Source organism: Chrysochloris asiatica, unplaced genomic scaffold (assembly GCF_000296735.1).
Source record: "Chrysochloris asiatica unplaced genomic scaffold, ChrAsi1.0 scaffold00142, whole genome shotgun sequence".
In the NCBI taxonomy this organism is placed as follows: Eukaryota; Metazoa; Chordata; class Mammalia; order Afrosoricida; family Chrysochloridae; genus Chrysochloris; species Chrysochloris asiatica.
In genome coordinates this window covers 1,880,621-1,896,232 of record NW_006408660.1, presented here as the reverse complement: position 1 = coordinate 1,896,232, position 15,612 = coordinate 1,880,621, and the positions used below count along the sequence as shown (strand labels likewise).

The following is a 15,612-nucleotide window of genomic DNA, read 5'->3' as shown; positions in this document are numbered from 1 at the left end:
TTGAATTTGTCATTCCTAGTATAGTAAACCATATGATTGTCCAGTTCAAAATGCCCAATACCACTCCATTTCAGCTCACCGATGCCTAGGATGTTGATCTTTATGCATTTCATTTCCTTTATGACAACTTCCAATGTTCCAGTTATTAATGGATGTTTACAACAGTTTCTTTTCATTTTGAGTCACACCCCATTGGCAAATGAAGGCCCCAAAACTTTGCTCCATTCACATCATTAAGGTCGACTCTACTTTAAAGGTCAGTTTTTCCCTAGTCGTATTTTGAATGTCTTCCAACCTGAAGGTACAATATCAGACCATGTTCCACTGCTATTCATAAGGTTTTCATTGGCTAATTCCTCAGATGTGGACCTCCTACTTCTCCTTCCTAGTAGATCTTAGTCTGGAGGCTTAAACGAAACCTGTCCACCATGGGTGACCCTGCTGATATTTGCAATGCCAATGGCATAGCTTCCAACATCACAGCAACATGCAAACCACCACAGTATGACAACCACTAGTGTGTATTATTATTGTTGTAGTGTAAGTGGTTACGTGTGCAACAAGTAGCTTAAAGGTTGACAGTTTAAACCCACCCAGTGGCACCTCGGGAAATAGGCTTGGCAACCTACTTTTTAAAGATCACAACCTTGAAAACCCTATGGAGTAATTCTACTTTGTGCACGTAAGGTTGTCATAAATTGGAATGGAAAACAACATGCACCTGTTAAATGAGGGCAGGAGGAATGCCCTGGCTGTCAATGGGGTTCCTGGGACCATCCCCCATAGTGGGCTTTGGGAGGGTAAGGTTGGTGGGTTACGGAGGGAAGTTTGGGAAGTTGACGGGCTAAGGGAATTATTCCAGGGGTGACTCTCACTCCCTGCCCCTCCTGTAGGCTCCTAGCTACCAGTGGTGATGATGACCTTCCTGGGGACCTGCAATCACTATCCTGGCTTACGGCCGTGGATGTGCCTCGGTTGCAGCAGATGGCGAGTGGCCGCATGGACCTGGGTGGCCATAGTACGCCACACCCACACCCAGGTAGGCTCGGGGGCAACGGGAGATGGGATGCTAACAAGAGCAGAAGGGAGGGGTGTCCACTCAAAGTGCTGCCCCCACTCACTGTGTAGCCCCAGCCAGATCACCCCCATCTCTGAACCTCTATTTTTGCATCTGCACATGTGACTAAGTCTACCTTCCTCAGAGTCGTGTGGTTCATTCATCCCCTCACTGACTATGTGTCGGGTCGGGTCCTGTGAGTGCTGAGGTTCCAATGAAGAATCCAGGCAGACCTGTCCTGCTGCTTCCTCAACATGAGGATAGTTGACGAACTAGGGTCCCCAGGCCAAATCTAGCCTATGGCCCATTTGTACAGTTAAGAATGGTTTTTTGCATCTTGGAAGAGTTGCAAAAAAAGCAAATTTGTTTTTCTTAAAAAAAAAATTAGACAAGACTATGGGACAGAGATCACATGTGATTAGTAAAATCTAAAACCTGTTGTTGTCAAAGAGTCCTGGTGTGGCACTATAGGACAAGCAGTGGATCACAAGGTTGGTTTGCACCACTAGGCTGGGTTTCCAACTCACCAGTCGCTCCTCGGAAACCCTGTTCAGGGTCACTGTGAGTCAGAACCAACTCGACAGCACTTAACAACAACAACAGTTGTCAAGGAGCCCTGATTGTATAGTGGATTATCCTTTGGGCTACTAACTGCAAGGTCAGCAGTTCGAATCCACCAGCTACTTTGTGGGAGAAAGATGAGGCTTTCTTCTCTTGTAAAGATTTACAGCCTTGGAAACCCTATACAGGGTTGTTATGAGTCAAAACCAAGTTAACGGCAAATAACCAACCACCTCCACCTCTACTAGGTGTTGTCAAGTTGATTCTCACTCATGATGACCACGTGTACAGAATGGAATTGCTTCATCAGGCCTGCAAGGCTGTGACCTTTTGGAAGCAGATTGTCAAGCCTGTCTTCCAAGGCACCTTTGTTTGGATTTTTCTGCTCATATTCAAGCACTTAGCCTTGTGTGCCACCTAGGGTCTCCAAAATATTTACTGTTGTTTTTCAAAGGACAGCAGAAGGTCCTTGAAGGGGTGTTGTGAGGATTCAATGTGGAAAGCGCTTCCTATACAATAACTGCAGAAACCAAACCCAGCATACAGCTCTTGAATTGGTTCCATCTCATAACCACCCTGCATAGGGTTTCTGAGGCTGTAAATCTTTCTGGAAGCAGAAGCCTCGTATTTTTCCCTTGGGGCAGCTGGTGAGTTTGAACTACAGACTTTGTAGTTAGCAGTCCAGTGCTTTCTCTACAACACCACCAGGTGTCAACCGATGGTAACTGTGAAATAAAGAAGCTACTGGTGACCGAGGACCCCTTCCTCCTTCACGGAATCTGCTGAGAGCTCCTGTGTACCTGGTACTGTGCCAGGTGTTCGGGGTCCTGGTTTTCAGGGAGTTGATGGATTGGCCAGACAAAAGGATAAGGCAGTCATGATGAGGCACAAACAATGAGCCCAGAAGGCAGCCAGAACTCAGATCTGAGGGATCTGGAAGTCTTCCTGGAAGACATGGCTCTAGAGCTGGATCACTTTGCAGGCTGCTTGTTTGGAGGCGACTGTGGAAATCAGGCAGGTACAATGAGAATCTGCAATGGATTAGCAATGCCTGTCTCAGACCAGGCATAGGAAGAGGGGTACATCTGTTATTCCTGAGCTAATCCTTGGTAGAGAAGTAAGGACTGGCAAAGGGGTGACAAGACAAGAAAGCATTTGGACCTAAAATTAGGGGCACTAGGGAGTCCTGGTGGGGAGCTATAGGATAAGCACTGGACCACAAGGTCAGTGTGAACTGCAAGATTGGCAGTTGAAACCCACCAGCAACTTCTTTAAAATCCTATACAGGGTTGCTATGAGTCAAAACTAACTCGATGGCACTTAACAACAAGGAAGCCATGAAATTTTTTGGAGGAGAAATGAGCAATGAATTTGTGTTTTAGCTTCGTGAAGAATTGTTGTTACGTGCTGTCCAATCGGTTCTAACTCATAGTGACCGTATATAGGGTTTCTGAAGAGCAGCTAGTGCAGTTGAATTGTTGACCTTGTGGTTTGCAGTCCAGTGCTGACCCTTCAATATCGCATACAAATTGTTGTTGTTGTTAAGTGCCATCGAGTTGGTTTGGACCCATAGTGACCCTGTATAGGGTTTCCAAGGAGCAGCTGGTGAGCTTGAACCGCCGACCTTTCAGTTCAAATGGCTTTGCAGTCTGGCGCATTAACCCACAGCGCCACACCAGGACTCCAGACCACGAATAGGAGCCTAGATATATTATTATTGTTGTTGTTGTTGTTATACTCATATTTATTGAGATATAATTTTATGTCTAACAATGTACTAAGTACTCTGTAGATTTTATCTTGTTTAACTCACACATCTTTGTTGTTGTTGTGTACCAGTGAGTCAGTTCTGACTCATAGCGACCCTATATGGGGTTTCCGAGAGCAGCTGGTAGGTTTGAACTGCCAACCTTGCAGTTAGCAGTCCCCAGTGCTTATCCTTACAGCCCATACCAGGGTTTTCACACAACTTTATGGATAGGTAATATCATTAGCCCCATTGTACAAATGGGGGAACTGAGGCTGGCTCAAGGTTACTAGCTAGAAGGCACCCCACTCTTTGGAACCGTATCCCTAGAAAGTCATTTGCATTTACCTTCTATACACCAGGACCTGAGGATGAGTGGGCTGAGCCTTTAGAGATATTCCTTGCCCATGGCCACCTCTAGCACAGAGACACTATGCTTCCTTCCTACAGGTGCTTTGGGGGTGCCTGACCTGCATGTGGGAGCCACCCCAGGTCCACTGCTCCAAGGGCCAGCCAGCATGGCCCCTCCAGGCATCCTGGGCCTGAGCTCCCTGGTCAGCCATGGAGCCAGCGTAAGTGTCACGACATGGGGCTGGGGAGGGAGGGTGGTTGTCCCCCAGAGTTGGGTGCTCGCTCCTGCCTCCATCCTGACCCTCTGTCTCCTGCTCTCCGGCCCGGACAGATGAGCTCATTCCCAGTGGGAGGCCAGTCTCCAGCCGGCCTGCAGGAGACACGACTTTACCCACCTGCCGCCCAGCCACAGTTCCCGATCCCCCAGGGCCAGCAGGTACCACGGGCTGGGGAAACAGGCAGACACTCCTGGCTTGGGTGGGCCAGGACCTATCCAAGCCTTGGTTTACTCACATATCATGACTCCCATCACAGGTGGGACAAGATTGTCTCATAGGTTCTGAGGTTGGGGTAGGGGCTGGGTGTGTCTGTGATGGATGTTTACTCTCCCTCACCTTCTCTCTCTACCCTGCCCCTGCCCATGGGAAGTGCCCCCCAGCAGGCCTGTTTGGATCCCCATTTGGGGCTCAGCCTCCCTACCACCAGCCCCGTGTGGCTGTGCACTCACCTCAGGAGCTGCATCCTAAACACTACCCCAAGCCCATCTACTCATACAGGTGAGGTTCAGGGTGGGACTCAGGGAGTGGAGGGTGACGATCTGTCTCTAGGGCCTCTTAGGCAGCAAAACATAGTACCCAGACTTTCCAGGGAAAAGTTTTGGGGTGTAGGGACCCCCAGGTGGGAGCCGGTCTCAGACAAGACCATCATATATTCATATACTACTTGGAGATGAGAAAATACTCCAGACACTGAGCAGTGTCCCCCTCTGTCACTCACATGCTGTGTAGCCTTGGGGAAGTGGCTTGGCTTCTCTGAGCTTTTTTATATCCTCAGATGTAAAAAAATGATCATAGTAACACTAATGTGTACATGCTACTCTTAACATGAGTGTTCAAGGAAGCAGCTTAGATAAAACCTAAAGCCCCGTTGTTGTTGTTGTTGTTGTTGTTGTTATGTGCCGTGTAGTCGGTTCCGACTCATAGCGAGGCTATAAATCTTTATGGGAGCAGAAAGCCTCATCTTTCTCCCGTGGAACAGCTGGTAGTTTCAAACTGCTGACCTTGAGGTTCGCAGCCCAATTCATAACCACTACGCTACCAGAGCTCCTTAGACATTATTAATTTTTAAGAGCAAATGAAGAAGAAAAGATAAGCGTTCTCAAATCAGTGCCAATGAATGAGCCTAGGGCCAAGGTGAGGCCCCCAACCTGCTGCCATTGAGTCAGTTGTGACTCACAGTGACTTTATAGGAGAGCGTAGAAGTATGCCCTGGGGCTTCGGAGACTCACTATTCACAGAAGGAGACAGCTTCATCTTTCTCTCTCTGAGTGTCTGGGTGGTTAGCAGCCCAAGGTGTAACCTATGACAAAGAGGATGGGAGAGGTGTTGGGACCTGACAAGGTATTGAGAGCTAATGGGGTGGGGGTGTGTAGGGTGGGAAGGGGAGGGGACCCTGGGCTGTCAGCCTGAGGCCCTTCACGCCTATTGCTTCATCTCTTGCACTAGTTGTCTGATTGCTATGGCTCTGAAGAACAGCAAGACGGGCAGCCTCCCTGTAAGCGAAATCTACAGCTTCATGAAGGAACACTTTCCCTACTTCAAGGTGAGGGGCCCTGGTCCAGGTGTGTGTGGGGGTGGGGGGGTGTCTGCAACCTATAGTAAGGACACCTGTACATGTACACTCACATACAGACAAGGGCATAGAAATCTAGAACAGGAAAGGGACATTTGAATTGGGCTCTGATGGACGAAGAGGTGTTTACCAGACACCCAAGAAGGCAAAAGGTGCAATCTACTGATTCAGCACAGACTCAGTAGAACATCATGAAAAACACAGGCCTGGCAGGAACCCTCCTCACCTCGCTGAACCTCAGTATCCTCAACTGGAAGAGGAGGAGAATAAATAATACCCAAGCTGGACAGTGAATAAGGAAGATTACAGAAGAATTGATGCTTTTGAGTTATGGTGTTGGAGGAGAATATTGAGAGTGCCATGGGCTGCCAAAAGAACCCACAGATCTGTGTTGGAAGAAGTGCAGCCAGAGTGCTCCTTGGAGGCCAGGATGGCCAAACTTCATCTCTCATACTTTGGACATATTGTCCGGAGGGAGCAGTCACTGGAGAAAGATATCATGTTTGGTAAGGTGGAGGGTCAGAGAAAAAGAGAAAGACCCCCAGCGAGATGGACTGACCAAGTGGCAGCATCAATGGACTCAAGTGTGGTAACAATAGTGAGGTTGGTCCAGGATCAGGCAGTGTTTCGTTCAGTTGTGCATAAGGTCACTATGAGTTGATACTGACTTGATGGCACCTAACAACAACAACAAACATAGGCAGCTTGGTTTGAACCACATGGTTGGTGGTTCAAATTCACCAGCTGCTCCTTGGAAACCTTAGACAGGGTCACTATGAGTTAGAACCGACTCTATGGCACTTAGCAATAACAGGAAGCTTAGTGGGGATTCTGCTTGCAAAGAAAGTGGCAGTCATCTTTTCCTTGTTAGCATCAAAGCAAAAAGGGAGAGCAGGTGAGTGTTTCAGGAGGCCAGAAATAACAACCTGCAGGGTCCCTAGCCTGGGCAGTGTCTGTAGCAGAAATATTGTGCACAATGATGTGTGTGTCTGTGTGTATGAGGTGTGAGGTGCATTGCACTGGCTGATTACACAACATTACACTATGAATGGTTAAAAACAGTTTACATTTAATACACTAGCCCAATTAGAATTATCCATGTATTGTTCTCACTTGCTTCCTGAGAAGGACAGAAGAGCGTGGAGATTTCAGAGCCCTAGACCTTGCTCCTGAATAGTAAAACTTGGCCAGAGCTTGATAGTGTTGTGTGCCCTCCAATTTGCCACAGTCCCCACCACTCTCTCTTGTCTCTCCAACCGGAGGCTGCAATGGACATGGGGATGTCCCCCTGCCACTGTTCTGGGTGCCCATTTCTGTCCATAGACGGCCCCTGATGGCTGGAAGAACTCCGTGCGACACAACCTGTCCCTGAACAAGTGCTTCGAGAAGGTGGAGAACAAGATGAGCGGCTCGTCACGCAAGGGCTGCTTGTGGGCCCTGAACCTGGCCCGCATTGACAAGATGGAGGAGGAGATGTACAAGTGGAAGAGGAAGGACCTTGCCGCCATCCACCGCAGCATGGCCAACCCAGGTGAGGCCAATGGGCCTGCACGCGCACACACCTCACAACCATACAAACACCACACACACCATGGACACACCATACAACCACACAGACATACCACACACCCATCACACATACACACAGCACACACACCACACTGTGCACACCCATACCTGCACATAGCAGATGCATACCACACCATATACACACATACTGCACACCTCAACATATACCACCACACTTCCATGCACACCCCAAGCAGCCCCCACACATAGTTCCACAACATGCTACACCCATACACCTCATACATCCCCCGACATACATACTCATAGTCCACACCCATCCCATCAGCTCCCATCCCAGTCCCTGATGACCCTGTCCCTGCAGTCTGTCCCCCTGCACCACCAGGCCCAGCCCCAGGCACACCAGCCCCAGCCCAGACCCCACCTCTTCACGCTCTGCCAGACCTGCCCAGATACACCCCATCACCCAGCTCAGCCCTGGTTCTGCCTGCCACCTACACAACCAGTGACACATCCCAGCCACACTGCTGGGAAGGCAGGTACCTGGAGAGACCGCCCCCTGTGGAACATGGCTTGCTCTCTACAACCCCAGCCAGTGGCCGGCAAACTGAGAGACCTGATCAGAAACACAAAAAGCGACCACCAGTTTCTCACAGAGACATGTAAATTAAACAACTATGAGAGCACACTGACTTCCTTCCACACTGGCAGAAATTTGAAAAATAATAAAAATAGTAACACTGAGTGTAGGCTAGGAGGTGGACAAATTGGCAGGTCTCCTCATTCACAATCGGTGGGAATATATACTGCTGAATTTTCAAGGGCCATGTTTTTACTTGTTACTGTCCACTCTATCCAAGAGCATTCAGGGGGGTCCACTTTTTAACCCACAGAAAGGAGCAGCTGGGGACCCTTACATATTCATAGATATGACCTGGTCTCATGGGATTTGTAATCCCTGCCTTACCTCTCGCTTTCGGGGCTGTGATGTGGTTCAAGTGAACTTCTACGGTCGTGGGATTATCCTATAAGACACTGTCCACATGTAAGGGGCTAAGGGTCCTTGGTGGCACAACAGTTAAGCTCTCGGCTGCTCACCAAATGTTGGTGATTTGCAATTGTCCAGCAGCTCTGCAGGAAATCGGACAACCTGCGCCCATAAAGATGATAGTTTAGAAAACCTCAGGATGAGTTCTATTCTGTCACATGGGGTTCCTGTAAGTTAGAACTGAGTAACCATCCACCACCAACAGTATTTCATTGTCTGACGGTTCCTCTCACTCCTCAAAGACCCCACACAACCCATGGTTTCATGATGTTTCTACTATCACCCTGTGCAATGTGCAATGCTATGAAACAGATGAGGAGACTAAGGTTCAGAATGCACAGGGGCTGGCTAAGCTCATGCAGGTGGGAACACTGGAATTTGAACCCAGGTCTGAGCAGATGGGTTCTAAATGACCTCTCCTACTTGCTTACAGAGGAGCTGGACAAGCTGATCTCAGACCGGCCGGAGAGTTGCCGGCGCCCTGGCCGCCTTGGGGAGCCCGAGGCCTGCATGCTGACCCACGCCACCACAGTGGCCATGGCCCACAGTTGTCTGGCCATCTCCCAGCTCCCACCCCAGTCTCTGATGACCCTGTCCCTGCAGTCTGTCCCCTTGCACCACCAGGCCCAGCCCCAGGCACATCTGGCTCCAGGCTCACCAGCCCCAGCCCAGACCCCACCTCTGCACGCTCTGCCAGACCTAAGTCCCAGCCCCCTGCCCCACCCTGCCCTGGGGAGGGCTTCAGTGGATTTCATCAACATCTCCACAGACACCAACCCCGAGGTGGATGCCCTGGACCCCAGCATCATGGACCTTACTCTGCAGGGTGAGGCTGGGGTGTGGGACGATGGTAACAGAAGGGCTGGGGCAAGGAGATGGGAAAACAGAAGGGATGACTGTCTGCGTGTGACCCTGAAGCCCCATTCTGCTGCTCTCACCTTCAACAGCATTTCCTAACCACCTGATAACAGTGAGAAACAGCAAACGTTTAATGAGCACTTACTACATCCCAGCCACCATCCTTAGCACTTTCTAGACATTATTTCATTTCAACCAGGCAACAGTCCTGGGAGGTTCCTTCCATTTCATATACCTAGATGAGGAAGCAGAAGCAAAGGAAAGAAAAGCCAGTGGCCCAGGGTCACCCTCATCAAGAAGTCAGGTGGTGACTCAGTGGTAGAATTCTCTGGTAGCATAGTGGTTACGAATCGGGCTGCAAACCACAAGGTGAGCAGTTCAAAACTACCAGCCGCTCCACGGGAGAAAGATGAGGCTTTCTGCTCCCATACAGATTTACAGCCTCGGAAACCCTGTGTAGGGTCTCTATGGGTCGAAACCAACTCCACAGCACATAACAACAACAACATGTGCCAGCCTTAGCCCTCATGGAGCTGTGTCTAGGAGGGAATAGTCAAGTTAGCAGGTGGATGCTGTTAAATGCTGTCAAGTCAATTCTGACTCATAGCGATCCTATATAGCGTTTCCAAGGAGCAGCTGGTGAGCGTGAGTTACCGCCTTTGCAGTTCAAACGACTTTGCAATCTGACTCATTAGCCTTAGGAGCTGTGAAATAGGTACATTAGAGCCTCCTGGGATTACTGTGGAGTTGAAATGTGCGGAGGAAAGGGGGAAGCTTGTTCTGCTTCCATGCCTTTGACCCTGCTGGTGCCATAATAGGATCTTAGTGCTCTAATGGCCATCATGTCATTTAAACCTTGCCAGCACTTGTTGGTGTTAAGTGCTATCGAGTCGGTTCTGACCCATAGCGACCCTGTATAGGGATTCCAAGGAGCGACTGGTGAGCTTGAATCACCGACCTTGTGGTTCAAAAGGCTTTGCAGTCTGCTTGCCAGCACTAGGAGGTGGGTTTTCTGATTACACCCATTTTAGTCCAAGAAACCAAGGTTCAGAGACAGATGTGACTTTCCCAAGGACCCCCAGGGCAGGTGAGCTGGAGCCCCGACTAGCTCCTCCACACTTTCCCAGCAACAGTGTGAACCCCCACCCCTTTCCCCACTACCACCGCGTGCTCTTTGCCTCCTCCCTTAGACCAGCGTTTGAACTCCATGTATGGCTGACTTACCCAGATGTTTTGTCTTTGAAAGGAAACCTCTGGGATGAGATGAAGGAAGAGGGCTTCAGCCTGGATACACTGGAGGCCTTTGGAGAGTCCCCACTTGACTGTGATCTGGGGGGCCCAGACCTGAACCCCATCTCCGGAGGCAGTGACCAGTCCTTCTCAGATTTGCAGGTGACAGGGCTGTATGCTGCATACCCCACCCCGGACAGTGTGGCTGCCTCAGCTTCCACCCCCTCCTCTCAGTACTTGGGCACCCCAGGGAACAAGCCCATAGCCCTGCTATAAGCTAAGGTGCTCCAGGGCCAGCCCCCACCTCCCAGCGAGACCCTGTCTGAGAACTGACTGAAGCAGGGGATTTCTGGAAGAAAGGTCCCCCAGTTCCCATTGGCCCCTTTTGAGCCTTGTGGGGCTCTTTCTCTGGGTGTCCCCCCCCCTTATGCCCCCCCCCCCCCCCCACACACACAGAAAGGCCCTGGACCCTCCCAAGACAGAATAAGAGGCAGCAGGGCAGCAAGCTAGACGTGTGCTCTGTACACTCCCCTGACTGGACCGAGAGACAAGAGTCCTCAAGCCTGATTCTTGCCTGGGCACCTTGTGCAGCCCAGTCTAGGGCACACTGGCAGGAATGGAAATGCCGGAAACACCGGAAGCTCCTATAATTTATTCCTCCGGAAACCTGGTGAACTAAATGAAACAAGGGCCTTAAGCCTCCAGTGGCCGGCCCTGAGGTTGGAAGTAGAATGCGGAACTTCTGGATGAACAGGCTAAACTGTAGCGTTCCTCTGCCCAGTTGGCCTCCAGCCCCCTTTCTCTGGGTGATGCTACTGATTAACATGCTCAGCTGCTAACCTGAAACATGCTTGGGAAGAAAGGCTTGGAAATCTACTTCTAAAAAAATCATCATGAAAACCCTTCGGGGCACAGTTCTGCATGAGCCGGTCTTAGATTCGATGGCAACAGGTTAGCTGGTTGTATGTTAGACTTTTATAGAGTAGACCCCTGGGTCATGTGGGCCATTGTTACTGTTTGCAAATGTATTTATATTTATTGTGGTCCCCCCACATTATCTCTGTAAACCCAGCTCAAGGCCCTTGGAATAAAACTACCCTGTCCCTGACCCAACTCCAGCACCCATAACCTCTAGAGTTGCATCTCTAACTGGCTCTTTGTTCCTTAGCGGCCATTAAGCATCCTATTTTGAAACACTGGATACCAGATTTTTTTCTTCTTCTACTTGGAGCAAGGATTCAACCCCCATTCCGTGTGCACCAAAGAGCGGAAGATGCTTGAGTTTTAGGCCAACTGGGATGGGAGTGAGAAGAGCGGGTCGGGAAGAGTTTGTACTGGAATTGAAGACACTCCCCATGGAAGGAAATACACTGTCACCCATGTTAAATGTGGTGGAGCAGCAATGTGTGATAGTTATGGAACTTGTTTGCCTATTTCTTCACCCTACTGACAATTGTGATGGTTCTTCTCTTGTCGCTAATTGTTGATTCTTCAAGGGGCCGATTCTGTAGACAGTTGGGTTAGCGGCAAGTGGGTTGGGGAAGACAGAAAGAAGATGACAAAAGACCTTCTAGCAACCCCCCCCTCCCCCAACCCTTGAGCCAGCAACCTCTGGCTAATCAAAACCTCAGCCCATTGCCTGGGAGGTTTGGCATGAAGCCCTGTCTCAAAAGACCTTCGTTAAGTCTTTCCCGTTTCTGGGAAAGGAGCCTGGGAGGCACAAGTGGTTTGAGACTGACTGCTAACCCAAAGGTTGGCTGTTGGAACCCATCCAGAAAAAAGGCCTGGGAAGCTACTTCTATGAAGATGACAGCCAAGAAAACCCACAGAGCAGTTCTACTCTGTAACACAAAGGGGCGCCTTGACTTCAGCTGACTTACTGAAAACAACTACAGTTATTCTGGGGCATTCCATAGAGAACTTTAGAAACAGCCTGTGTTGTGCGCCCTGACCAGCACCGTTTTATGTGCTGGGACCCAATAAATTATGATGTGTACATTGTTGTAATAAAGGTCCCATGTCGGGCACTGCCAGGGGTCCATACCCAACCAACACACCTCATATTCAACTACCCATCCGTCAGTGGAAGCGGCAGCGCTTTGGGAATAAAGCTAAGAAGGCCTGCCAATCCACCGCAGAGTATCAGTCATTAGGGATTACCCTAATGGATCACAATGGTCTGGTTTGCAGCCACCACAGGATGGCATAGACAGGGCACAGTATCGGTCCCGTTGTACACGCGGTCACTGTCCAACGTGTTCCTTCCAGCATGTGAGGCAGGAGTCTGAAGTCCACAGAGTTGATTCGCTTCCCAGCTGTGTCCCTGTGTGACTGTGGACCGGCATCTTCACACTGTGCTTGGCGTTCCGGTCTGCAATCTGGCGGAGCAGGAGGAGGAATTGAGAGAGGGTGGGTGGGGTGGGGGTGGAGACTGCACGGGAAAACCTTCCTGGACTCCCTTCCCCTTTCCTCCACAGCAGCTCCCTTTTCTAGGCTTTATGGACTCAGCTTTGTTTTCTGTTTTAAATTTTGTTGTTGAAAATACACGTGCAAGCATATTCCAATTCAGCAGTTTCCATATGTACATTTCAATGACATTGATGATGTTCTCAGAGTTATGCAAGCTTTCTCTCTCCTTTCTTGTCTGAGTTGTTCGTCCCCCATAAACATAAACTCACTGCCCCTAAGGTACCTATCTAACCTTTCGAGTTGCTCTTCAGTTTGATCCCATAGAGTTCTTAAAAGAGCAGAATGCTCAAGGCAGACATTCATACTAGTTACCAGGCTTTGGTTGGTGTTTTGTTCTGTTTTTTTTTAACAAAGCCTTCCAATGCTTAAATAAAAAAAAAAAAAAGGGGGGGTAGGGGGATGGTTACTCAACATGATGAATGCATTCAATGTCACTGAATGATACAAACATTGTCAAATTGGCAAAAGTTTCTGCAACTAAAAAACCAGATTTGAAACCCTGAAGCTGGTTCAGCTCAGTTACCAGCATCCCCATGGGAGCCCCAGCTGCTCCTTGAATACCTCCCATGACAAGGAACTGAACTTACTCGGCGGCTTAGATATTGTATGAGGACAAGCTTAGTGAGGACCACCAGGAAGGATGACTGCGTTTTCTGCTCCAGAAAATAAACCAACAACCAGGGCAAAGGCTTCCTTCAAAAATAGTTTATTGTGCGTATTTCCTATCATTTCTTCTGTTCAGCTGGAGTCATCACTGGTCTGTCCCCAAACCATGACACCCTCACTTTCCAAAGCAGCAGTGGCTCCTCCCCTCCCACCCCGCTGTGCTCAGGACAGTATGATGGAGGACAGTCACCTCCCACTGTCCCCACATCACCCTCACGTACCAGGGCTGTCATTGGCCGATGGCCAGACTTCTCATTTGAAACTCTGACATCCTCAAGCATCTGGCTTATGTTGTGCCTCTTCCCTGGGTGATCCCCCTTCCAAATGTGAGATTCAGTGTCCTCCGACTGTCCACTACACTCACCATACACATGACAGCTAACTGCCCCCATCGCCAGTAGCTGGGCTGACCAGGGAGGAGGGATGTAGGGGGGCTGAGGACCCCAGGCCCTGGGAGCTATACAGCTTTCAGAGTTAACACTGCTGGGGGTATTGCTAAGTCATTTCTCAATACACTGTGCAGTCCCTGGGAGCCAACAGCTCTGCCCCTAGGGACCTGATCCAGTAATGAAGGTCAAGGCAACAGGTGAGGCTGGATGGGGACTCGAGGAGGCCCTGCTGAGGGATGGGACCAAGAGTGACCATCACAAGCACGTCTGGTGATGCAGGGAGGGTGAGAGGTGATCCTTGTACTCTGGAAGAGAAATGGCAGACCCAGGGTCCTGAGCACCCTAGGGACGGTATGGGGAAATACATCATTCTATTCTCAGTCCAAAAGACTCCACCTTTGTGGCTCTGTAAAATCAGCAATGGCTGCTAATCACACAGTTGGTAGTTCAAACCCACCAGCCGCTCCTTGGAAACCCTAATACAGTGTCTCTAATGAGTTGCAACTGACTCGACAGCACTTGACAACAATCCTTCCTGGGCATCTAGACAATGGCTGAGTTGGTATCCTTTCAAAAGTAGGTCTTCTCTTGTCCACATTTTTCTTTCCTTGGCCTGTTTGTGGTACTGAAATATTCAGGATCCTTACATCAAGAGTAAAAAAATAAAAAGATTTCATAATATGATAGAAAACAGGCCTGGAGTATACCTGGATCCCACAAGCCTGGTGCCAAGAAGCGAGAGTAAACTGGGGGGGTGGGGTGAGGCTGGTTCAATTCACCAAGGCAGCGAAATGTGGTCTCCAGAGATGAGACAAAGCCACGCACACTCCCGACGGCGGAGTGGAGGCTGTTGCTGCTTGCGGGGCAACCCTGAGCCTTTTATTGAGACGGGAGTGGGTGGCAGCCCTGCTCCTCTGTCCTCGAGGATGGCGGCCTGCTTTCTCTGGCCCGTCATCCTGTGAGTGGAAGGGCAGCTCAGGTGGAGGCTGGGCTCTCCATGGTGGACAGGAGGTGCGCAACCTGGGCCCGCTCGGCAGGGCTGACGTGTTGGCTCAAATGGATCATGCAGTCCACGGCCACCTCGGGGTTCTCCTGGACCAGGCTGCAGTGGGGAGAGACAGGCTGGGGTGGGGGTCTGCCATTCGGTATAGGGCGGCCTTGGGGGAAGCTCCCAGCCCCTTCCTGCTGTGGTCATGGGATTAGGGAGGATGGGGGATGTGAGGTCTGGTGAGCAAAATGTCTCACAGTGGGAGAATTGGCTCTGCTGGTCACTAGCTGTGACACCTGAAACCAAGCACATCCTCAAACCTGTCATCCCGCAAGTGGGGTCCCATGTGCTCCACCAGGAATCACACAGAGGACTCCCAAACAGGGGAGCAGCTCTCTGGCAACACTGACTCAGAGAAGGAGGCAAACCCCAACTCTTGAGTTCTGTTCCAACCATGACTCGGACAAGTTACTTCATCCTAACACACCCGCACCCCCAGGCTCTGTGCCTCCCCTGGTGGATGTGTGGGGAAGTGGGCATTAAGGCCGAGATCCCAGGGACCATATAGCGTGGAGGTGTAAGTGGCTGCTGGGGATTCAGGCACTTGAATCCTGGCTCCGGTACATGCTAACAAAGAGGGTGGGCAGGTGGGGCGGCCGCTCACCTTCGGATGGTCTTAAGGACAAAGTCGCGCCTCAGGTACTTGATGTTCTCTCGGATCGTGGACTGCAGGCCGTCTTCCTCCTGCCAGTGCTGCTCCAGCCATTGCACCACCACTTGGTTGTTGTCCCACAGGTAGGCCTGGCGGGAGGCAGCGGCAGCTTCAGAGAGGGGTCCACCAAACCACAGCCCTGGGGTGCCTGCTGCGCC

The 15,612-nt window shown here is 50.3% G+C and overlaps 2 protein-coding genes across 2 annotated transcripts in view; one reads left to right on the top strand and one right to left on the bottom strand.

Annotated features, from left to right (window-relative positions):
* FOXN4 (forkhead box N4) overlaps window positions 1-10,506 on the top strand; it is a 29,016-nt gene extending 18,510 nt beyond the window's left edge. Inside the window, exons 2-9 of the mRNA XM_006870436.1 lie at window positions 894-1,039; window positions 3,816-3,937; window positions 4,048-4,152; window positions 4,365-4,492; window positions 5,441-5,537; window positions 6,891-7,098; window positions 8,576-8,968; window positions 10,247-10,506. Coding sequence (XP_006870498.1) covers window positions 894-1,039; window positions 3,816-3,937; window positions 4,048-4,152; window positions 4,365-4,492; window positions 5,441-5,537; window positions 6,891-7,098; window positions 8,576-8,968; window positions 10,247-10,506 — 1,459 coding nt within the window. The remainder of the gene's footprint in view (window positions 1-893; window positions 1,040-3,815; window positions 3,938-4,047; window positions 4,153-4,364; window positions 4,493-5,440; window positions 5,538-6,890; window positions 7,099-8,575; window positions 8,969-10,246) is intronic.
* Window positions 10,507-14,729: 4,223 nt separating this feature from the next.
* ACACB (acetyl-CoA carboxylase beta) overlaps window positions 14,730-15,612 on the bottom strand; it is a 155,466-nt gene continuing 154,583 nt past the window's right edge. The window contains exons 51-52 of the mRNA XM_006870435.1: window positions 15,407-15,543; window positions 14,730-14,856 (exon numbers count right to left, since the gene is read on the bottom strand). Of these exons, the coding sequence (XP_006870497.1) occupies window positions 14,730-14,856; window positions 15,407-15,543 (264 nt within the window). The remainder of the gene's footprint in view (window positions 14,857-15,406; window positions 15,544-15,612) is intronic.